This window comes from Manis pentadactyla, chromosome 10, assembly GCF_030020395.1.
Source record: "Manis pentadactyla isolate mManPen7 chromosome 10, mManPen7.hap1, whole genome shotgun sequence".
Classification (NCBI taxonomy): Eukaryota; Metazoa; Chordata; class Mammalia; order Pholidota; family Manidae; genus Manis; species Manis pentadactyla.
In genome coordinates, this window is record NC_080028.1 from 128,037,759 (window position 1) to 128,061,623 (window position 23,865).

Sequence of the window (23,865 nt, forward strand, 5' to 3'; positions counted from 1 at the left end):
CCTTTTCCTGCCGGTTTCCAGGAATTCCGCTCCAACATAATGGATCGAGTTATTAGGGGATCGATTCGGACATGGGCGGCTGGAGGGGAGCCAGGATGGGCCAATCGGCATGGTGCACAGCTGTGAGACTCCCTGGGGCCCAGGCCTGTGGTCAGCCAGTGAGCAGGCAGGCAGCCAGCGGAAGGTGCCCACCCCCACCACCCCGCCAGGCCACTAGGGGCCCACTGTGCGCAAAGCCCATGCATACATGTCTGTCTAATGAGGCTCTACTCAGTGTGAGGCTTATGGAAGGTGAAGACCTACTGTGCACAGCCCTTCACCCACAGCCCCTTTGGCTGAGGTCCCACTGTGTGCACGGTCCATTGAGAGTGAGATCCTACTGTGTGCACAGGCCAAAACCCAAGCTCACATAATGTGAGGTCCTACTGTGTGGTTTCCTTGAGAATGAAGTCCCATTGTGTGGTCAAACCCAAGTGCATAGCTCCATGGATGGTGCACCCTTGCTGTCTGTGTGATTTTTGGGAGAAAGACCCTACTGTGTGCACAGATGTGCCTATCAAGTGAAGCCTGCTGTGTGCAGGGGGTCTCCTGAGGGTCTGTCCTTCTGTTGGGGGTGAACAAGGCATGCCCTTGTCCCCATAGGCCGGTGCCTGCCCCCCAGGAGCCATTTAGTGGTTTGTCCCATGAAGCCCCAGCCTAGAGGCAGGCGTTGTCCCTCAGGACCCTGGCTCTTTAATGATGCTGTGGGTGGGCATGAGCAGGGGGCCGGAAGGGGTTGCCTCAGTAATGCAGGAGACTGCTGTGTCCCTAGCCCCTGCTCTGCCCACCCATGGGGCACTCACCCCCACCATCCCTGCTGCTCTGATAATACCCCAGCCTGCTCCCCCAACACGGCCTGGGTGTGGCTGGAGCTCCCCCTGGAGCCAGGAGGCTGGTCGTGTCCTTTCCCTCAGGCCTGAGGCAGCTCCTCCCTGCATTGATGTCTAGTTGGCACATGCAGCCACCAGATACGTCCCCTGATCTGCACTGTCTGCTGCTTGGCTCCAGGAAGGTTGGCTGTTCACTCATGTTGGAGGACCCCCAGTGGTCCCTAACTCAGAGCAGGCGCTGACTGAGTGAGGCTGATGAGTGCCTGGGCTAGTTCAGGGACCTTCCTGCAAGAGGCCTCACTAGGGGTTTTAGGGGGCAAGGAGCGTGTTCCTGAGGCAGGCAGGCAGGTGGCGTTGCAGGTGTCAGGCCTGGGGTCTGCACTCTGGAGGCCACAGCAGCCAGGTAGACCCCACTGACTGTGCAGGCAGAGCCTGTCCACACCTGCCTGGGCGGCCGTGCACCAGGAACATGCTGGTGGCCCCAGAGAGTGGTGCCCTGCAGCCAGGCCCTGGCCCCGTGGTCCGTGGCTGCTGCCCGATCCCCCATGTGTCTTGTTTGTGTGCTGCGTTTCCATTCTCCCTGCAAACTGCCCGGCATAATGGCTCAGCTGGGTCCTCGGCCTGGAGAACTTCAGCCCATTAAGCACAAATACTGTGTTGTTTGAACTATTTGTGCCAGGGCCATGGTGATGTTGGTGTTGAGTGTGCCGCCACACAGAGCTCTCATTAGCGCCCAACGGAGCCAGCGTCACCTGTCAAATGGCTGCCTCCCTCGTCTTGGGGTGTGGGGTTCCTGGGGCTGAGTGTGGCTGCTAAGGCCTCGGAAATGCCTGGGCCCTGGCCCTGGGAAGGAGCGGCACCTGCCCCTGCCTGCCTGGGCTAATGGCTTTTCTGGAATCTCTGAGGGTCCATCTGTGTGCCACCCACCCAGGCTGGGGGCATAGGTTGGGGGTGTGCCCTGCAGACATGGCGGCCAGCCCAGTGTGTGTGACCCCAGCTGCTGGGAGGGGTGGGAGGGGGCGGGGGCACAGGAATGGGAAGCCAAGTGGGGTCTGCAGTGGGGTAGGCGATCTCCCCCTGCAAGTGGGGAGCAGGGGCTGCTGGGGCCCAAGTCTGCATGTCTGAGAAGCACTCCCCAAGAGCTCAGGGACGGGCTGCCCCCACTATCCCTGACAGGACAGCAGGCGCCGGCCACTGCCAAGTCTCTCCACCCCAGCTTGTGGAGCTCAGCAGGGACAGGGCACCCTGGTCACCCCGGCCCCCCAGGAGCCCCAGCTGGGGGCAGAGCCAGAACCAGCTGGGGCTCCAGGGGCAGGGAAGGTGCCCAGGATGTGGTGGCACTTGGGTGGTCACGAAGCCCCAGCCAGGCCTCGCACAGCAGCGCGGGCTTCCTCCCGTCCCGGAGGCTGGGACCCAGGGCCAGGGTGTGGGCAGGGCTGGTCCCCTCAAGGCCCTTCTCCTGGGCATTGTCTCCCCGCATCCTCGCACAATCGCCCCATGTGTGTCTGGGCCTGTTATCCCCTCATGAGGCCGCAGAGGGGACGAGGGCCCATTTGAATGACCTTGTTTTAACTTGTCAGCCTCTTGAAGGCCTTCCCCCAAATGCAGTCACAGTCTGAGGACCTGAGTTAGGGTTCCGGCCCAGGAATCTGGAGGGGACACAGCTCAGCCCATAGCAGGGAGGCATGGGGGCAGGCTGGGAGGGACAGGGTGGCCGCGCAGGAAAGGTGGTCGCAGCCCGGGCAGAAGGGTGCGAGGCTGACACCCCCCTGGTCCTGGCAGTGGGGGGCCTTTTGCACCTGGACTGCGGGATTCCTGAGACGAGCGTGTGCTGCCCCCCCCCCGCAGCCCAGCCAGAACGGGCCCCTGACCTGGAGGTGAGCCGCAGTCAGCCAGCTGCACCGTCTGTCCTTATCTGCCACAGGTGGAGGGCTGTCAGCCCTGAACTTGAGGCAGGATCTCCGGGACGCGGGCAGCGGTGGTGGTGTGTAAATGTCAGGGCCGGGGCCGGGGCCCGGGCAGCGGGGGGACAGCAGTGCTGGGGTGCCTGCTTCCACTTGGAAATCAACACTCTGAGGGGCTGGGCCATCCTTGTGAAATGTCACCGCTATTAATAACACAGGGGGTAGAGGGAGGGCAGGGCCACGGCACACCCAGCATCCCAGCCTCTGCGGCTGGAGGGCCTCTGGGTCCTGGGGTCTGGGCTGAGGGGTGGTGGGAGCGAGTGAGGCGTGAGCGTGCTGCCAGGGCCTCCTGGGGGAGCGGGGGCCGGGGTCTCCTGCTCTTCGGCAGTGTGGGGGGAGTTTGCTTAGGTGCAGGGGTCCCGAAGGGCTGGGAAGAGCTGCCCCGGGAGAGACAGGAGACCCTGCTGGGCCTCGAAATTACTGCTCCACCAGGAGTGTTGTCTCTGGGCCTCTGTGACGGGGATGTCAGGACCCGCGGCCTGCAGCTCCCACCCTGGCCTGGGCCCAGCCTTCCCAGGGGCTTTGCCAGCTGCCCTGAGGGAAGGTGCCAGGCTGTTTGTGCCCTTGGGGGGCTGGGAGTGGGAAGGCAGTGTCCACCTGTGTGTCCCCCGAGAGACATGGGGGCCCGTGGGGAATGTGTCTGGGACCATTCACCTGGCCCCACCCAAGAGGGGGGCCCTGGCAGACCCGGGCCCTGGAGTGGGGTGCACCTGTGTGCCGTGGGAGAGCAGGCTGGGCAGGCAGGCGCCATGCCAGGCCTCCCCTAATTTCTTTTTAATAAATACCCAGTTGCCAGGCAACGCTTGTGGGGGAGCCAGATTTGCAGGGAGTGGCCAGTGTGGGGTGAGGGCGTGGGGAGGGTGCCTGTGTGTCCCGGCCAACCGGCGCACGTGTGCGTGTACCGCGTCTGCCACCGTGGTTAGTGTGTCCCGGGTGTGAGCTGGGTCTTAGACGAAAATGAGACTACGGCGTCACCAGCAGAACCATGAGGGACTGCAGCGCCCTTGGGTCTCACACCTCGGGGGAGGTCGGGGGCAGGGGGAGGCCTGGTCCTACCCACAGGTCTCCCCACTGGGGACGGTTGGGGGGTGCATCCAGGGTGCCATATCTGAGGCCTGCAGAGGCTCTGTCCTGGCCTACCCCACTCCTGGCTGCTGGGAACAGGCCCTACCGGGGGGCTTGGCCAGGTGCCCTCACCCCCGTTCTCTTGCAGGCAAGAGTCGCCCTCAGCGGCTTCCTGCAGACCCAGGACCCTGTCTGGGGCAGCCTGCCAGCTGGGGGTGGAGCAGAAGTGGGGACTCCAGGCCACGTTCCCATGGAAGGAGCCACCATTCCCCCGGGGGCGCTAATTCAGGCCGCGGGCAGCTGTGCAGTGGCGCTGAGGCAGTTATTTCTGGCCAGGGGGTTGCTGCCTGGAGTAGGCCCAGCAGCCTGGCAGCCACCTCCCTGGGGTCCCTCCCGGCTCCGTGCCCCCTGCCCATGCCTTTCCCTTCCAGGGTCTGGGGCTGTGTGGAGCCCCGAGCAGGGACCCAGATGGGCAGAGGTGTCTGCAAAGGAGGCCTCACCTGGCACTGCTGCCTGGCCTGCTTGCCCCTCCCAGGCCAGACCCTGTCCTAGGAATGTTCCCAAGCCCCCAGCCACTCCCCACAGGAACCAAGCCAGAGCCGTGACCTGGAGACCCGTCAGGAGAGTGGGAAGTACGGGACTGAAACGGCTAGGGCCTGGCCCCACCTCCATTCAGGAACATCCCTGGGGTCTGTGGCCAAGGCGCGTGGGCACACCACCACCAGGTGGCTGGCGAGGTCTCCACGAGGGTCCGTGGCCCGCCCAGGCAGGCCTCCTGCAGGCATGGTGATCGGATGTGCACACGGGGTGCTTTTCCACTTGATTATGCCTTGAAAAAAAAATCCCAAATCAAGCTCTTTATCAAGAGCTAAGCAGACATTGGCACTCTTCCTAATTAGCACAGTCTTTAAAATCATGCACAATTAAAGGGTGTGGGCATGTGCCCCACAGTGTCTGTGTGAGAGAGGGTTTCACTTATTCCAGGGGCTGGGGATCTTCTGAGAAAAGCCCACGGCCAGCCCCTCATCCAAAGGCCGGTGCCTTGAAGAGGCGCATGCATGTGAGCACGTGTGCACGCGTCACAGTCCTGCTCAGATACATGTGTGCAGGTGTGCACGGCATGCAGGAACGGGCTTACACATGCGTGTGCACACGTGGTTCTCTGCAGTGCCCACTTCATGTGTGTGTCACAGGCACTGGCTCTGTTGCTGGCATGTCACCCTGTGCCGCCTCGCTGGCCCTCCCTGGCTGGAGCTGAGGGGCTGCCCGCCCTCGCTGTGCCCTCCTTCCGGTGGCTGGTGAGCCTGGCCCCCGTCGGGGTGAGAACAGTCCATGGCACAGATTAGCTCAGAGGTGTCCCCAGCAGGGAGGGAGCATTCATTGTGCCCTGGGCTGGGCACAGCAGTGTGGCGATCCAGACTTGCCCTGAGGCCCAGCCCCTGGGGCCGGCCCTGGCTGTGTGGGAGCAGGAGACCCGGTCCTGCTGCACAAGCCTCCTACAGCCCCTCTGTCCTGCAGGCCTGAGCCCCCAGTGCCCAGGGCTTTGGAGAGGGCGGTCAGGGTGGGCTGGGGTCAGAGCTGGCTTCCAGGGGTGGTGGTCTCGTCACCAGGGAGGGTGGCACCCTCCAGTGGGGAGTAGGCTTGGAGCCGCTCAGCTTCCCAGGGGAGGTGCTCCTCCAGGGACGGCCTGGCCGCCCTGAGCCCCCCATGTGACCCCAAGTCGCGGCCAGGAACAAACAGCCCCATGTCTGGCCGGCTGTCCTTGTTCCCCCACAGCCTGGCCGAGCGAGTGAGTGACGGGGACCCTGACCTTGGGGTGGGAGGGGCAGGACAGGTGGGGCGAGCTCACTGCAGCAGGCGTCAGACTGGAGTGGGAGCTCAGAGGAAGCTGACGCTCACGTCAGAAGGAGAGGCCAGTGGGCAGACAGGGCACAGGGCCGGGAGAGCCCGTGGGTGGGGCTCTTGCCAGGTGGTGCAATAAGCAGGGGTGTGACATCTCACCACACAACGTTGGCTGAGCGTGTCCAGGTCTGGGACCGGCGGGGTGGCCCACCGGGTGCTGGAGTCGTCTGACCACAGTGCCGACAACTGGGTGACTTGGAGCTGCCCCAGAGGCAAGGGCCTTCCCTGTGCTGAGCGGGTGGGCGTGTGCGGCCGTCGCATTCCTGACCAAAGCAATCACCTGCAGCCGACACTGGCCTGCATGCAGCGTCCCCCAACTCACCCGCCCTCCCCAGACACCAGTGGGATCCACCACCCCACCTGCTGCCCCCAGTTAAAGCCCTGCCAGGGCTTCCCTGTGGGGGTGGCGCTGAGTTTTGGGGATCCCTGGCTTGAACCTCCCTCAGGAGCAATGGAAGGCGCAGGCAGGGTCCGTCTCTGGAGCTGCCTCCTCAGCTCATGGTGGCTTATCGTCATGGCAGCAGCCTCCAGAAGGCCTCCGGCCCCTCAGGGTGTCGGGGTGGCCCATGCAGTCTCCCTCTTGGGGCCCCAAGGGCGCCGTCTGCTAGATGGAGTTGTCGCCTCCCCCACAGGCGGGGCTCCCTGGGGTGGTGGCAGGTCCTGGGGGGCTGCATTTGTCCTGAGCCCTGGTTGGGGGGTGCCTGCTGCACCACCAGGCAGCTGCAGAGACGTCTTACTGCGGGAGGCCCTGGTGGAGCCAGCGCGGCTGCGGTGAGACCCACTGGGAACTGCGCTGTCTCTGCCTCCGTGCTGGCCGCCTCGCTGCCCATCTCCCAGGTCTGCAGACCCACAAGGGGCCAAGCCTGTGGGCGGGCCCCGTCCTGCAGGGGAGCCCCGGAGCGGAGATCAGGGCGTCTGAACCCAGCACTGTCGAGATGCCGCCCTGGGGAACAGTGCAGAAGCGCATGTGCACAGGAGAGGGCCAGCGACCTGGGTGCCCCAGGCTTGCAGGCACACATCCTGCCCCAGCTGGGCCCCATCACTGCAGTCGGAGCCTTAATTGATTACCTCACTAATTAATTAGCCAAGAGTGCTTATGGAGTAATTGTCCCCAGCTGCCAGGGAAGATGCATTGCCCTGGGGGGCTGCGCTGGTGCTTCCAGTGGGCTAGCGCACACCCCCTGCTCAAGGGGGCTGGGATGTGCCCAAGTGGGAGCTGCCCTTCCCCGTGTCCGGGCGTCCTCCCGGGAGCCGTCTGAGTTCCACATGGAACTGGCCACCTCAGCCATCACCCATGCTGCCTGCCCCTCTTGGGGGTCCCCTGGAGGTGCTCAGAAAAGCCTGGATGGGGTCCAAGAGCAGGTGCCTGGGAACAGGAGGTGGGGCCATCAGGGGCCACAGTCCTGGGTCTGGCCCTCCTGCGAGTCCCTGGTGCTGTGAGGCTGCGGACCCCCTTCATTTATGGTGGGTCTCACATAAAAGCATGTGGCTCCCAGTTCAGATGCTGGCCGGAAGTTATGGGTCTGTTGCCGTGGCAACCAGGGGAGATGTGGGACACCGGCTGGGGTGCAGAGCATAAGGTCTGTGGACTCCCACCACCTTGGTGAGCAAGGGGCTAACGGCACTGGGTGGGCAGGGGCCCCCTGCTCCCCCCATGGTCACTGAGGCCGGGGAAGCCCAGGAGCCGGGGACCCTTCCCCAGGCCTCACCTGTGCCAGTGGCCCCAGCAGACCACACAGGCCTGGGTTTCCTGGCCCCAAGCCAGGCATGGCCATGCTGTGCACCCCCACCCCAGCCTCCACTCACCCCTCCCCAGCGGGAGCCATGGTCCTCCCTCCCAATGAGAGGGTTCTTCCAGAACATTCCTGTACCTTTGTGCACACGTAAGTCCACATGCGTCCTGGACTTTTTTGGGGAGGAGGCTCATGAGCTTATGAACTGCGCTGGGCTTTTTCATAAGTGGGGGCACCTCTATGTCTGGCTTCTCCTAGTCTGTCCCCCTGGACATGTGTCTGTGCTAACAGGAGCATCACAGGGCACCATGCAGCTGTAGACATTCCAACAGGCTAGCCATTGGTGCCCCAGATGGCGCCACCTGGTTCGCCCATTTATGGCTGCGTGGACCTCAAGGTGGCTGGTCTCGATAGGCCTTAGGGGTTCTCTGGACCTGCTCTGGTTCTGAGATGTGGGGACTGAGGGATCAGGGTTCAGGGAGACTGCCTCCTGGGTCCCCGAGCTATCGTTCCATCACCAGCTGCCCTGCTCACCCTGCCCTGCAGGGCCCTAGCCTTGCCTCCAGCACCATAGTCCAGCACTGTCTGAGCCTCCTCCCCAAGAATAAATGTGCTCTTCTTGAGAAGACAGTGCATCGGTTGGGGGGAACAGCAGCAAGCGTGGGTGTGCAAGTGGGCACAGGCCCTGGCAGGAAGGGCCAGCCCAGTGCCCCTCCTCCAGGACAGGAAGAGGTTTGCCCGTCAGGGGTCCCCGGGGAGCATGTGGCCCAGCGTGCCAGACGGGGGGCCCACTGACTTTGGGGGTGGGTATGTGTGCGTACAGAGCTTGCTGGTCTAGCCGGTCACCAGCCCTTCCCAGTTCAGCCCTGCACCTCCCTGCCGGCCCATCTGCACCGCACAGGAAGACCTGAGGTCCAGCCCCAGGCACCCGCGCCCCCTCATGTCTCCAGCCAGGGTCCAGGCTCAGGGCTCCCTGTCTGTGATGGGTGGGCACAGCCTACAGCTGCCTGTTCTGTGTCCAGGTCAGGGGGCCCAGGCAGTGTGGGGAGGGTGGAAGGGTGGCAGGCCACTGTGGGTGCAGACGGACAGCAGGGAGACGGGGAGACTGCTACCGTGGGTTGGTGGTGGGCGGCCTCCTTACCTTCCCTGACAGAGCTTTGCAGCCCCATCTGCCTGACCCGATGACTGTCTGGTGGGGAGCCCAGCCTGTGGGATTGGGGCCTCATCCCTGGCTCCTATGTGAGGGCCGCTCCAACTTCAGGTGCTGGGCGGTGGCCATGCCTGGGCACCCCTGCCCCACAGCCCTCGTGCCGCCATATCACCCACTGGTCTGTGGTCCAGGGCCTGGGCCTGCATCTGGCTCAGGGATGGAGGGACACCCAGCTGCCCCATGTCCCTCTGGTGACAGCATTCTCCCCTCCCCACATCCTGACCCTCATGGGTAGTCAGAGCCAGATGGCCACCAGCGGCCTCAACATGAGGAAGACACCACATCCCCTCCCTCCCCATGTACAGGGCCAGCAGAGGGGGCTGAGGTGGCACCCCAGGAGAGGGGTGTTTGGAGCCTGCTGGGCATTCTGTAGACGATGATCTGGGTGAATCCCCCAGGACTTGAAACATAAGTGTTGTCACCCCATCCTACAGCTGAGGAAACAGGTGAGGGCTGGACAGTGGCATTGTTGGGGGTCAGGCACTCGTCCCCCAACTCACAGCTGGGCAGGGTGAGAAGTAGCCCGTCCTGGGGGCCCTGGGCCAGCAGGCCTGGGTGGGCTGCACGTTAACACGGAGGACTGGGTTCGGGGCCCAGGACCACCCTTCGGGCCACACTGCCCTGTGTTTAGGAACCCCAATCCTGTTCCAGGGCCCTGGAGGGCAGTGTTAGGGCATGTCAGGGCTCTCCACTGGCACAGCTGCCTGGGGTACACTGGCAGCCTCCCGGCTGCTCCTGGCTCCACACAGCCCCACCCGTGGGCATCTTCAGTGCGGAGATGACAGCAGCCTTCCCCACGTGAGGGGCCTCTTGGTGCCCGTGCCCAGGGACAGGAGGCTGTGGTGTCTGCAGACCAGCGCTGTTCTCGCAGCTGTCCCTGGAGTGCCTTTAACAAGGAGGGTCTGGGAAGAGAAAGGTGGTCCAAGGAGTGCTTTCCAATGATACCTCGGGCAGGGTGGCCAGCAGGCCCCAGGCTGCGTGGCACATGCTCCTCCTCACAGCACCCCCAGCCCCAGCCGCAGGCACACCCAGAACAGGCCGCTTCAGCACCACGGACAGTGGTCACTGCTGGCACTGCCCTCGGAGGGAGCGCCAAGTGTTGAGCGTCACTCGGGAGGCGTAGGAGCCCTAGTCTGGGAGACCATGGTGCTGGCACCAACAGCCTTTGAGACAGGATGAGATCTGTGCCCCACACCTACTGGGGCATGCCCACCCTGGGGGCTGCCAGGATGGAAGGGTGGGCCAGTGCTGGGCACCTGCTCAGCCCCACCAGGGTCTGGAGAGATGGAAGGGAAGGGAGGAGGTGGGAAAGGCCACTTTTGAGCCAGGCTGGGCAGAATCCCAGTGTGGCTTGAGTTTGGAATGCAGAGGGTGCTTATCTCTGCTCCACTGCCAATGGGAAGGGTGCCCAGTACTGCACCCAGGGGCAGCCCTGGGACCCTTCTGCAAGCCATTCTGGGTGCCCACTTCTCATTTAATAGCCCCCTAGCTTGCCAGCTGGGAGGCCCCACCCCACCCAGGGTGGTCAAGGAATGGGGGTCAGGGGCAGAGCCTCCCTGGCTGCAGGGCCCCATGGGGAAGACCACCTCCTCCTGCAGCCCCTCGGCCCGGCTCCATTGGACCTTCAGTGGGAATTGACTCCAATTTGTAGAACTTGATTCAAAACCTAAAGGATTTTTAATTAAAACCCAGAAAATTGAAAAAGATGGTGGCGTGAGTGGAGAGACAGAGGCTTCCTCCTAAAACTGGATACAGTTAGAAAATACAGTTGGTGCAACTAATCCTGAGAGAGCAGCAGGAAAGAGGACGGCGCCAGACTGCACACACCTGGAGAAAAGAGCAGACCTCACGAACGGGGTAACGTACCAGAGCTGTGGCTCCCGGGACCCGAGCCCCTCCCCTGCCAGCTCACCGGCGGTGGGAAGAGAAACGGAGCAGGGAGGGAGTGGAAGGCCTGGGACTGCTGAACACCCAGCTCCGGAGATCTGCTCTGGGAGCACAAATCTACATTTCCTGGTGCTTTCCTCATACTCTTCTGATTATGGGGTTGGAAAGCTGGGACAGGCAGAGTCCCTGGGGAGACTGGGATTCCAGCTGCTTGTGGAAAGCAGGGATCCATATCCGGCTGCTCTGGGACAAAAACATACCTGTGTGCCCAGCCCACTGGCTCAGGCAGTGGAGACAGGCACAGCAGCCGGGAGGCGGGGGACAGCTCTTCCCTAGCCCCAGACACCAGTACCGCTCCCCTGCGACCCCCGACATTGCTTCAGGGGCTGAGCAGCTCCAGAATAGAGCTTCTGGACACTAGAGGGCGCCATATACAAACATGAAACGCCAAAGGAACCTGGTCCAGAGTAAAATTGTTAATACAACTCCCGAGAAAGATTTACATGATATGGACCTCGTGACTCTTCCTGAAAGGGAGTTCAAAATAAAAATCATCAACATCCCAATGGAGGTACGGAAAGACATCCAAGAACTCAGGAATGAATTCAGGTCGGAGATCCAATCATTAAAGAACACGATGGGAGGGTATTAAAAGCAGGTTGGATATGGTGGAGGAGACAATAAATGAAGTAGAAACTAGAGAAGAGGAATGCAAAGAAGCTGAGGCACAGAGAGAAAAAAGGATCTCTAAGAATGAAAGAATATTGAGAGGACTGTGTGACCAATCCAAGCGGAACAATATTCGCATTATAGGGATACCAGAAGAAGAAGGGAAAGAGAAAGGGATGGAAAGTGTCTTTGAGGAGGTAGTTGCTGAAAACTTCCCCAATCTGGGGAAGGAGATAGTCTCTCAGGCCATGGAGATCCACAGATCCCCCAACACAAGGGACCCAAGGAAGACAACACCAAGACACATAGTAATTAAAAAGGGAAAGATCAAGGATAAGGACAGACTGTTAAAAGCAGCCAGAGAGAGAAATAAGATCACATACAAAGGAAAGCCCATCAGGCTAACATCAGACTTCTCAGCAGAAACCTTACAGGCCAGAAGGGAGTGGCAGGATGCATTTAATGCCATGAAGCAGAAGGGCCTGGAACCAAGATTACTTTATCCAGCGAGATTATCATTTAAATTTGAAGGGGGGATTAAACAATTTCCAGATAAGCAAAAGCTGAGAGAGTTTACCTCCCACAAACCATCTCTACAGTGTATTTTGGAGGGGCTGCTATAGATGGAAGTGTTCCTAGGGTTGAATAGCTGTCACCAGAGGTAAGAAAAACACAGTAAAGAAAGTAGAAGAGCTAATTACTAAGCAAATGCAAAATTAAATTAACTATGCCCAAAGTCAATCAAGGGATAGACAAAAAGTACAGAATTTGATACCTAATATATAAAGAATGAAGGAGGAAGAAAATGGAGGAGAAATAGAAAAGAACCTTTAGATTGTGTTTGTAACAGTATACTAAGTGAGTTAAGTTAGACTCTTAGATAGTAAGGAAAGTAACCTGGAACCTTTGGTAACCATGAATCTAAAGCCTGAAATGGCAATAAGTACATACCTATCGATAATCACCCTAAATGTAAATGGACTGAATGCACCAATCAAAAGACACAGAGTCACTGAATGGATAAAAAAACAAGACCCATCTATATGCTGCTTACAAGAGACTCACCTCAAACCCAAAGACATGCACAGACTAAAAGTTAAGGGATGGAAAAAGATATTTCATGCAAACAACAGGGAGAAAAAAGCAGGTGTTGCAGTACTAGTATCAGACAAAATAGACTTCAAAACAAAGAAAGTAACAAGAGATAAAGAAGGACACTACATAATGATAAAGGGCTCAGTCAAACAAGAGGATATAACCATTCTAAATATATATGCACCCAACACAGGAGCACCAGCATATGTGAAACAAATACTAACAGAACTAAAGGGGGAAATAGACTGCAATGCATTCATTCTAGGAGACTTCAACACACCACTCACCCCAAAGGATAGATCCACTGGGCAGAAAATAAGTAAGGACACGGAAGCACTGAACAACACAGTAGAGCAGATGGACCTAATAGACATCTATAGAACTCTACATCCAAAAGCAACAGGATACACATTCTTCTCAAGTGAACATGGAACATTCTCCAGAATAGACCACATACTAGGCCACAAAAAGAGCCTCAGTAAATTCCAAAAGATTGAAATCCTATCAACCAACTTTTCAGACCACAAAGGCATGAAACTAGAAATAAACTGTACAAAGAAAGCAAAAAGGCTCACAAACACATGGAGGCTTAACAACATGCTTCTAAATAGTCAATGGATCAACAACCAATTTAAAATGGAGATCCAGCAATATATGGAAACAAATGACAACAACACCACAAAGCCCCAACTTCTGTGGGACGCAGCAAAAGCAGTCTTAAGAGGAAAGTATATAGCAATCCAGGCATACTTAAAGAAGGAAGAACAATCCCAAATGAATAGTCTAATGTCACAATTATCAAAATTGGAAAAAGAAGAACAAATGAGGCCTCAAGTCAGCAGAAGGAGGGACATAATAAAGATCAGAGAAGAAATAAACAAAATTGAGAAGAATAAAACAATAGAAAAAATCAATGAAACCAAGAGCTGGTTCTTTGAGAAAATAAACAAAATAGATATGCCTCTAGCTAGACTTATTAAGAGAAAAAGAGAATCAACACAAATCAACAGAATCAGAAATGAGAAAGGAAACATCACGATGTACCCCACAGAAATACAAAGAATTATTAGAGACTACTATGAAAACCTATATGCTAAGAAGCTGGAAAACCTAGAAGAAATGGACAACTTCCAAGAAAAATAAAACCTTCCAAGACTGACCAAGGAAGAAACACAAAATCTAAACAGACCAATTACAAGCAAAGAAATTGAAGCAGTAATCAAAAAACTACCCAAGAACAAAACCCCCGGGGCCAGATGGATTTACCTCGGAATTTTATCAGACAACAGAGAAGATATAATACCCATTCTTCTTAAAGTTTTCCAAAAAATAGAAGAGGAGGGAATACTCCCAAACTCATTCTATGAAGCCAACATCACCCTAATACCAAAACCAGGCAAAGACCCCACCAAAAAAGAAAACTACAGACCAATATCCCTGATGAACGTAGATGCAAAAATACTGAATAAAATATTAGCAAACCGAATTCAAAAATATATCAAAAGGATCATACACCACAACCAAGTGGGATTCATCCCAGGGATGCAAGGATGGTACAACATTCGAAAATCCATCAACATCATCCACCACATCAACAAAAAGAAGGACAAAAACCACATGATCGTCTCCATAGATGCTGAAAAATCATTTGACAAAATTCAACATCCATTCAATGATAAAATCGCTCAACAAAATGGGTATAGAAGGCAAGTACCTCAACATAATAAAGGCCATCTATGATAAACCCACAGCCAACATCATACTGAACAGCAAGAAGCTGAAAGCCTTTCCTCTGAGATCGGGAACAAGACAGGGATGCCCACTCTCCCCACTGTTATTCAACATAGTACTGGAGGTCCTAGCCACGGCAATCAGACAAAACAAAGAAATACAAGGAATCCAGATTGGTAAAGAAGAAGTTAAACTGTCACTATTTGCAGATGACATGATATTGTACATAAAAAACCCTAAAGACCCCACTCCAAAACTACTAGAACTAATATCGGAATACAGCAAAGTTGCAGGGTACAAAATTAACACACAGAAATCTGTGGCTTTCCTATACACTAACAATGAGCCAATAGAAAGAGAAATCAGGAAAATAATTCCATTCACAATTGCATCAAAAAGAATAAAATACCTAGGAATAAACCTAACCAAGGAAGTGAAAGACCTACACCCTGAAAACTATAAGACACTCTTAAGAGAAATTAAAGAGGACACTAACAGATGGAAACTCATCCCATGCTCCTGGCTAGGAAGAATTAATATCATCAAAATGGCCATCCTGCCTAAAGCAATATACAGATTTGATGCAATCCCTATCAAATTACCAACAGCATTCTTCAACGAACTGGAACAAATAGTTCAAAAATTCATATGGAAACACCAAAGACCCCGAATAGCCAAAGCAATCCTGAGAAAGAAGAATAAAGTGGGGGGGGGGATCTCACTCCCCAACTTCAAGCTCTACTACAAAGCCACAGTATTCAAGACAGTTTGGTACTGGCACAAGAGCAGAGCCACAGACCAGTGGAACAGATTAGAGACTCCAGACATTAACCCAAACATATATGGTCAATTAATATTTGATAAAGGAGCCATGGACTTACAATGGGGAAATGACAGCCTCTTCAACAGGTGGTGCTGGCAAAACTGGACAGCTACATGTAGGAGAATGAAACTGGATCACTGTCTAACCCCATATACAAAAGTAAACTCAAAATGGATCAAAGACCTGAATGTAAGTCATGAAACCATAAAACTCTTAGAAAAAAACAGGCAAAAATCTCTTGGACTTAAACATGAGCGACTTCTTCATGAACATATCTCCCCAGGCAAGGAAAACAAAAGCAAAAATGAACAAGTGGGACTATATCAAGCTGAAAAGCTTCTGTACAGCAAAGGACACCATCAGTAGAACAAAAAGGCATCCTACAGTATGGGAGAATATATTCATAAGTGACAGATCGATAAAGGCTTGACATCCAAAATATATAAAGAGCTCACGCACCTCAAGAAACAAAAAGCAAATAATCCAATTAAAAAATGGGCACAGGATCTGAACAGACAGTTCTCCAAAGAAGAAATTCAGATGGCCAACAGACACATGAAAAGATGCTCCACATCGCTAGTTATCAGAGAAATGCAAATTAAAACTACAATGAGGTATCACCTCACCCCAGTAAGGATGGCTGCCATCCAAAAAACAAACAACAATAAATGTTGGTGAAGTTGTGGAGAAAGGGGAACCCTCCTACACTGCTGGTGGGAATGTAAATTAGTTCAACCATTGTGGAAAGCAGTATGGAGGTTCCTCAAAAAACTAAAAATAGAAATACCATTTGACCCAGGAATTCCACTCCTAGGAATTTACCCTAAGAATGCAGCACTCCAGTTTGACAGATGCACCCCTATGTTTATTGCAGCACTATTTACAATAGCCAAGAAATGGAAGCAACCTACATGTCCACCAGTAGATGAATGGATAAAGAAGAGGTGGTACATATACACAATGGAATATTATTCAGCCATAAGAAGAAAACAAGTATTACCATTTGCAGCAACATGGATGGAGCTAGAGGGTATTATGCTCAGTGAAACAAGCCAAGTGGAGAAAGACAAGTACCAAATGATTTCACTCATCTGTGGAGTATAAGAACAAAGGAAAAACTGAAGGAACAGAACAGCAGCAGAATCACAGAACCCAAGAATGGACTAACAGTTACCAAAGGGAAAGAGACTGGGGAGAATGGGTGGGAAGGGAGGGATAAGGGTGGGGAAGAAGAAAGGGGGTATTATGATTGGCATGTATGATGTGTGGGGTGGGGGGAGCATGGGGAGGGCTGTGCAACACAGAGAAGACAAGTAGTGATTCTACAACATCTTACTATGCTGATAGACAGTGACTGTAATGGGGTTTGTGGGGGGGACTTGGGGTAGGGGAGAGCCTAGTACACATAATGTTCTTCATGTAATTGTAGGTTAATGATAACAACAACAAAAAAAAAAGTAAAAAAAAAAAAAAAACCCAGAAAATCCATCTGAGTAATTAAGCCTCCATAAGTCACTGGGCTGTGTGTGATACATAGCTGGCTGGCACTACCTGTGTTCAGCTGCCCAGCAGGGTATCGGGGGGCAGCTTCATGTGACCAGAGGCTGCCGTCCCCATGTGCCCTAGGGGCCTGACAGCCCTGGGGAACCTGGGTACCTGGAGCCCCTCCCCAGGGCAGGAAGCGCAGGGCGTCTCCAGGGTGCTTCCAGAGCCTCACGTGCGTGTGACCTTTGCACAGCCCCAGGCAAGGTCCTTACCCGTCTCAGGTGCGTTTGGGGCTGCATTGTGGGGAGAGTGACCCCCCAAAGGGCATGTGATAGCAGGGACAGATAGAGAACTCTCTGGGTGCTGGGGCCATGTGGACCGGGTCGGTCATCCCAGCTGCCCCAGCGGTGTTCCCACTTCTTGAACAGGTCTGTGTTCATGGCCTCACCGCTGGGCTCTCGGACCCCCAGGGGTCACTGTAGTCACGGCCACTTGTGCGGAGCTCCCAGGCTGTGCCTCATGAGCAGGGAGGCAGGCCAGGACCCCCAGGGCCAGCAGGTGAGGTGGAAGCCAAGGTTGGTTGGGTTGCTTTGCTTATCAGTAGTTTGGGCAGGTGTTGAGGCAGAGCCCCAGTCCAGGGACCGCCAACCAGGCTGTCTTTTCAAGTAGCTGGGGGGTCTGGTTTGTGGCTCCCACTGGGGAGCAGCTCCCTAGTCCCTCACCTGAGTTACCTGTGGCGGGTCCTGGCCCGGGCCAGCAGGGACTTGGACACATCCAAGCCATCATTGAGGGCTGATGTCCTCAGCGCTGCCAGATGGCAGCTCTGGGGATTTGGGGCCGGTCCCCTGCCAGAATCCTGCAGACCAGGAAATGCCTGTGCACGCCCTTCCATCTCCACCCGCCCTCCCTCCACCCTGGGGTCCAGATCACGGCCCACCACAAGGCTTAGCTGCAAATCTTCAAGTGGTGGGAGGGCAGCTGGTGGACTCCATCTGGGCCAGGTGCAGGAAGAACGTGAATATTTACCTGACGGTGAGGTGCACTGTTTCTGGGCAACGCTCCTGGCCTGGGCATTCCTGCAGGAGGGCTCCTGTGGGCTCAGGCCTGGGAGAAACCAGGCAGCAGGCTGGAGACATCAGTCGGGAAGAGCCGGGGGCAGACAGGGCTGGGCACCCCAGTGCTGGAGCAGGATGTTCACAGGGAGGCAGGGGTCTCCGGCCCAGAAGCCCATGGGGTCAAGGAGAGCTTGGAGAAGAGGGTCAGAGAAGGGTCTCCATGCCCTCTGGACGGATGGGCTGCTCCCCTGAGGCACCTGCATGGCCAGGTATCAGTCAGATCTTGGAGTCAGGGGACTCAGGCCAGGATGTGTTCCCCACCCTGCCCCGTCTTCACCCGCCTGGCCCAGAGCTGCTGCGCCCCTGCCGTGTGGCATGCCTGGCCCAGTGGACACGTGGGGTTTGTCCCTTGCACGCAGGTCTGGGTGGCTTTTGCTCTTCCTCCAGGGCCTCCTGTTTATGGGAGAACTCCGCCCCTGGAGACACACGGAGCCGGTCCCCGTGCACATCCTCTCCAGGGGCGCACCCATGACAGTCCATGCCGGGGGCCTGCACAGTGCCCGCCTGAGGCCCCCAGGATGTGGTGATGGGGCGGGGAGCCCCAGGAGGCGCACTGGAGGTGTTTGCATGCTTTCAGCGCCACCCAGGGGCCACGCCCAGAGGCCCCGGCCCTGTGTGGACCTGGGCCAGCGTGTGGCCACACTGTCTCAGGGCCTGGGGGCCGGCCTCGGTGCTGCCTTAGCAGGAGGCTGATTTCAGTTTTTCCACAGCCACATCATAGCAAGAGCACTTGTTACCGCTGAACCCATTAAGTGTAATTATGGCGCCCCCGCGGGAGCCTGTGATTACATTGGTGGCCCGGCGCCACGCTGCACCCCCACCCTGCCCGGGAGGCTGTGGGGAGAGGGAACAGCGTGGGATGCCGGGGACCACGCACAGCACTGCCCACCCTTCCCACTGCCCCCCGTCACCGAACCTGTCCACCTGTAAGTATAGTAGCCCTGGCCTCATCTCCCTGATGCCCCGTCAGCGCAGCCTCTGCCAATTTGTCTCAGCTGCCCTTGGGGTCAGAGCCGTCGCAGACAGGGCCACACGGACCCCCAGGCCCAGTGCCTCCACTCGGCCAGGCACCCGGGGGGTCTTGTGAGGGTGCACAGCCCGCTCCTGGCCCCCCTTCGGCCCCCACGGGTCCATGGCACAGGATCCCCTGTGCTGTCTGCTGGCGAGCAGTGTTCTCCAAGTGACGCCTCTCTCCCACCAGCTCCAGCTCCAGCGGGGGCAGGGGCCCGGCCTTGGGGGCAGCAGGCCGCCTCCTTCCTACCCCTGCCCCCCCAACCCAGGGCAGCCGGCCCTGGGGACCCGGTGGGTCGGGTGGGAGGGGATCCTCCCAGCCGCGAGGGGCACCTGCCCGCATCCATGAGGCTTGGGTGAAGCCTCAGCCGTTCAGCTTGGGGGTCCCCACCTCCATCCAGGCAGCCTAGAGCCCCTCCCTGGCGTTGATGGCCCATCACAGGGCCCCCCAGTTTCCTCTGAGCCAAGTGGGCTGGAGATTGCGGCCTGCGTGGAGCCACAGCGCCCCCTGGTGGCCACTCCCCCGAATGACCGGGCGCTCTTGCTGAGGGCCTGGTGGCCTCTCCTCCCCAGGGCCAGCAGCCCTGCAGAGTGGCCAAGGTGCCAGTGCTGGGTGCACAGAGCACGTGGGTGCAGCCCCTTGCCTGAGGCCCCCACCCCAGTCTGGATGCCCTCCTGCCAGCAGGAAGGCTGGACAAGCCCCCACGGGCAGGCGACCTTCACTCCCAGGACGACTGGCCGGCTGGGGTGGGGGCTGAGGGTGGGCCTCATTCACCCGCTGTCCCCCTCCCCCAGGCACACAGCAGGGCCGTGGGTCCTCTGGGCCCAGTCACTGAGCTGAATGTGGCTCACATCCTGCCCCTGCGGTCGGGGCATCCCCCTGCTGGAGGAATGGGGGGGGGTAGTGGGGGGCACGGGGAGGGGTTCTGGGGCTCCCCCCAGTTTGCGGGCATCCGCGGCTGAGTGGTGTTCGTCGGCGTGTCTGACCTCGGTTCAGGGCATTGGAGTGGGGAGCCTGGCAGAAGGGCAGGGGCTGGTCTCCAGCCTCCTCCAGCCAGAGCCCCACTCCCTGCCCGGGCTGCCTCTGGGCTCGGGCTGGCAGCAGCGTACAGCGGCCTGTGGGGTGGGCCTGGCAGGCTCCCAGGGGCCGTGTCAGGGCTCTGTCCCTTAACGCCCGGCTGATGGGGCAGGTGCAGAGGTTTGAAGGGCTTGGGGTGTGATGGGGGCCTTAGGGTGGGGTGGGGTCCTGCTCCCCTCTGCCCCCCGCGGCCGTTTCCAGCCTCTCGCATGGACCCTTAACTCGGCGCTGCGCCACGTGGTTCGAGCACGTCAGCATGCTGGTCATCATGCTCAACTGCGTGACCCTGGGCATGTTCCGGCCCTGCGAGGACCTGGAGTGCCGCTCCGAGCGCTGCAGCACCCTGGAGGTGGGCGGCGGCGGCGGGTGGGCGTGTGCGCGGTGACCCTCGGGGTGCCCCGGGCGCGGGGGCATAGGCCGTGCTCTCAGGCCCCGCCTCCCGCCAGGCCTTCGACGCCTTCATCTTCGCCTTCTTCGCGGTGGAGATGGTCATCAAGATGACCGCCCTGGGACTGTTCGGGCAGAGGTGCTACCTGGGCGACACTTGGAACAGGCTGGACTTCTTCATCGTTGTGGCAGGGTGAGCCCTCGTCCCACCCGCAGCCCAGGAGCAGCCTCTGCGCTGGCCAGCCTGGCCGGGAGTCCAGCCCCCTCGGCCCCTGTGGTGGCCTGTGGGGCTCCCCAGGAAGAGGGCTGGGGCGTACACCCTGGAGGAGTCCGGGTGGGACCCGGTCTGGGAGGTGGCTGTGGGCGGGAGCCTCATCCTGGGGCCCCTGTGCCAGCAGCAGGGACAGAGGGACAGGCATGGGGTAAGTGTGGGGTCCCCGTGGCTCCCCAGGGCCAGGCTGCCCCTGCCCTGGCGAGAGTCTGTGCGCACCCCCGAGCCTTCCCCCACTCTGTCCGCCTCAGCATGATGGAGTACTCTCTGGACGGACACAACGTGAGCCTGTCGGCCATCCGGACAGTGCGCGTGCTGCGGCCCCTCCGCGCCATCAACCGTGTGCCCAGTAAGCAGCCCCCCCACCTGGGCCTGGGACAGGCCTGTGTGTGCTGCCAGCCCTCCTGAGCGCCCTCAAGGACCCCCTGGGTTCACAGAACCAGAAGGCCATGCTGCCCGCGTGGCTTCTGGATGCTGTAGCCCTGGCATAGACCCAGGCCTGGGGGAGGAGGGGTGGCCTCCCGCCACTCGAGGAGAGTCCTTGAGGATTTGCCACTTTTCTTCTGGGAGGACAGAACACCCCTGGCCTGAGCTGGGGTTTGATGGGCAGGCTGCAAGGGTCCTGGCTCCCCCTAGAGTTGCTGAGTGATAGGGGCCACTCTGAACCTCAGAGTCCTCATCTGCACGGCAGTCCGGGTCCTACCAGAGGGGTTGCACAGGCCCTGGTGGCGTTCTCTGGCCTGAGAGATTCTCACTTCCAAGCTCTGCTGGAGGGGTCTGGCGCTGCAGGGAAGCTTCCAGAAGCTTCTGGGAAGTCTGTGGCTGCTTGCTGAGAAAACAGCCTGTCTTAGCACTGAACTTCCCCCACAGGGGGATGATTTCTCCATCCCCAGAGTGTTCAGTGCTGTGGCCACAAGACTGTCAGGTGCAGGTGCGTGCATGAGGTGGGGAGGGGTCTGTGTGTACACTGTGTAGCTGCACATATGGCCTTTCAGGTGCCTGGCCTGGGCCCTGGTGGCCTCAGCACCCAGGCTCTGGGTGGTCAGGGCTTGTCCTGCAGCACCCCTAAGAGGGACACCCCCCCCAGGGCAGGTTCTCCCTCCCCCACGGGCCATCAGCTCCACCAAAGGGTAGGTGGCTCAGGGTTGTGCTGTGGGCCCTGGGCCTAACTTCCATGGGCCCAACTGGCTCTACCGTCAGAGGTCAGATAGGGCTCAGATGCTGTGTGACCTGGGCAAGTTTCTGAACTTCTCTGAGCCTCAGTTTCCCCAGCTGTGACAGCGGGACACTGGTGGCACCCACAGAGTGGCCATGCTTGGCTCTGTGCCTGACACCCCCACACTTTGCTCGCCTGGACCTGCCTTTCAGAGCTGTGAAGTAACGGCCCAGCCCATCGCGTAGGTGCCCATTTTTCAGATGATCTCCCACAGAGGCCAGAATTGCCACCAGCAGCCTGCCTCTGGGGACATGCCCCTGTCCCAAACCAGGGACCTCTGCCAGGCGAGCCCCACATGGTCACCTTCAGGGCTGCACCTCATCTGGCTGCCTGGGGCCCACTCTGACCCTGTGACACCTGTGACCTTTGAGCTGTCTGGCCGGGGCAGTGCCCACTGACTGTCCCTGGTGAATCTTACTCTCTCGGCCACTTCTGAAACTTCAGTGCCCCTCCTGGCTGTGAGTGACCCACTGTGGCCCCAAGCTCCCATTGTGCCATCTGCCACCCCCAGAGTTCTGCTCTGTGAGGCCTCAGCACCTGCCTCCTTCAACTAGCCCACAGGCCCAGAGGAGGTCTGGAGGGGCCAGGACTGGGTGAGCGAGGCTGACCAGCTGCTTGGGTCAGTTTGCGTTAACGTGGCCCACAGCACCCAGCAACAAGGGCTTTAAAACGGCCTCTCCAAAAGCCCGTTCTAGGGGTGCACGCAGCCCCCACCTCCCCTCCAGTGCTGGGCTCTGCTACAGCGTGACTGACATGGGTGCTGGCCCTGGACCAGAGCTACTGCGAGACCCCAGGCTCCAGAGCGCAGGGGGCAGCCCAGAGTTGATCTGGGGGATCCCCGAGGCTGTTGCCTCCAGGACAGAGACTGGAGCCACAGGACTCCAGGCCGGCCCCCAGGGCCTGTATGCGCCTAGTCCCCGTCATTCAGGACGTCATTCAGCAGGGTCAGGGACCACCCGCTCTGAGACCCTTCCCCCACCCAGCCCGCAGCCCTGCTCCCTCTGTGGGTCTGAGGCGCCCCTGCCGCTTGGGCTGGATGTGTGGGCCCTGCAGGCCCGCGCCCGGTACTCGCCGGAGGCGCTGGGGCCCAAGGGCTCCGCTGAGCCGGCCCCGCCCTGCCGCTCGCAGGCATGCGGATCCTGGTCACCCTGCTGCTGGACACGCTGCCCATGCTGGGGAACGTCCTTCTGCTCTGCTTCTTCGTCTTCTTCATCTTCGGCATTGTGGGCGTCCAGCTCTGGGCAGGCCTGCTGCGCAACCGCTGCTTCCTGGACAGCGCCTTCGTCAGGTGCGAGGCCCGCCCCTCTCCGGCCCCGCCCCCAGGCCCGGCCCTGCCCAGGCCCCGCCCCTCTCCGGCCCCGCCCCCAGGCCCGGCCCTGCCCAGGCCCCGCCCCCAGGCCCGACCCCCCCCCGCCAGGCCCCGCCCCTCTCCGGCCCTGCCCAGGCCCCGCTCCCTCAGGCCCGACCCCACCGCCCCGGCCCGCGGTCACCCCTGTTTTTGGAACACCCCGTGCTTGGGCTTGAGTGTCAGTCTATCTTTTTTGTGTGTCTCTCTTTTTTAATGCTCATGTTGCTTGTCGTTTTGTCTCTCCCTGGCTCCCCTCGTCACCCTCGTCTCCCCGTCTCCCCCCCCCCCCGTTCCCCCGCCGTGTGCCCCCTCTGCCCCTGCCCCCGTGCCCGCCCGGCCCGCCCCACCAGGAACAACAACCTCAGCTTCCTGCGGCCGTACTACCAGACGGAAGCAGGCGAGGAGAACCCCTTCATCTGCTCGGCGCGCCGGGACAACGGCATGCAGAAGTGCTCGCACATCCCCAGCCGCCGCGAGCTCCGCGTGGAGTGCACGCTGGGCTGGGAGGCCCTCGGGCAGCCGCAGGCCGAGGGCGCGGGCGGCGGCCGCAACGCCTGCATCAACTGGAACCAGTACTACAACGTGTGCCGCGCCGGCGGCTCCAACCCACACAACGGCGCCATCAACTTCGACAACATCGGCTACGCCTGGATTGCCATCTTCCAGGTGGGCGAGCGCCCGTGGCCTCAGGGGGTACGGCTTACTTGCCCCGCAGCCCAGCCCCAGGGCGCCCAGGCCGGGAGGGCCCCTCCTTCCGTGGGCCCAGCTGCCTGCCCCCCGCCCCGCCCAGGTGATCACGCTGGAGGGCTGGGTGGACATCATGTACTACGTCATGGACGCGCACTCCTTCTACAACTTCATCTACTTCATCTTGCTCATCATCGTGAGTGGAGGCACCAGGCGCGTCCCGGGGTGGGTGGGCTGGCCAGCCCCGGCTGCGGTGCCGGCGGTTGGCGCTGGGACGGCGCCTCTCAGGTCCCTGAGCTCCTGCTCCCGGGTTCGGCTG

The 23,865-nt window shown here is 58.8% G+C and overlaps 1 protein-coding gene across 3 annotated transcripts in view; it reads left to right on the plus strand.

Annotated features, from left to right (window-relative positions):
* CACNA1H (calcium voltage-gated channel subunit alpha1 H) overlaps positions 1-23,865 on the plus strand; it is a 60,269-nt gene that overhangs the window by 18,434 nt on the left and 17,970 nt on the right. For all 3 annotated transcript variants that reach the window (XM_057487794.1, XM_057487796.1, XM_057487795.1), the window contains exons 3-8: positions 19,874-19,986; positions 20,084-20,217; positions 20,547-20,644; positions 22,640-22,799; positions 23,210-23,525; positions 23,650-23,742. In XM_057487794.1, the coding sequence (XP_057343777.1) occupies positions 19,874-19,986; positions 20,084-20,217; positions 20,547-20,644; positions 22,640-22,799; positions 23,210-23,525; positions 23,650-23,742 (914 nt within the window). The remainder of the gene's footprint in view (positions 1-19,873; positions 19,987-20,083; positions 20,218-20,546; positions 20,645-22,639; positions 22,800-23,209; positions 23,526-23,649; positions 23,743-23,865) is intronic.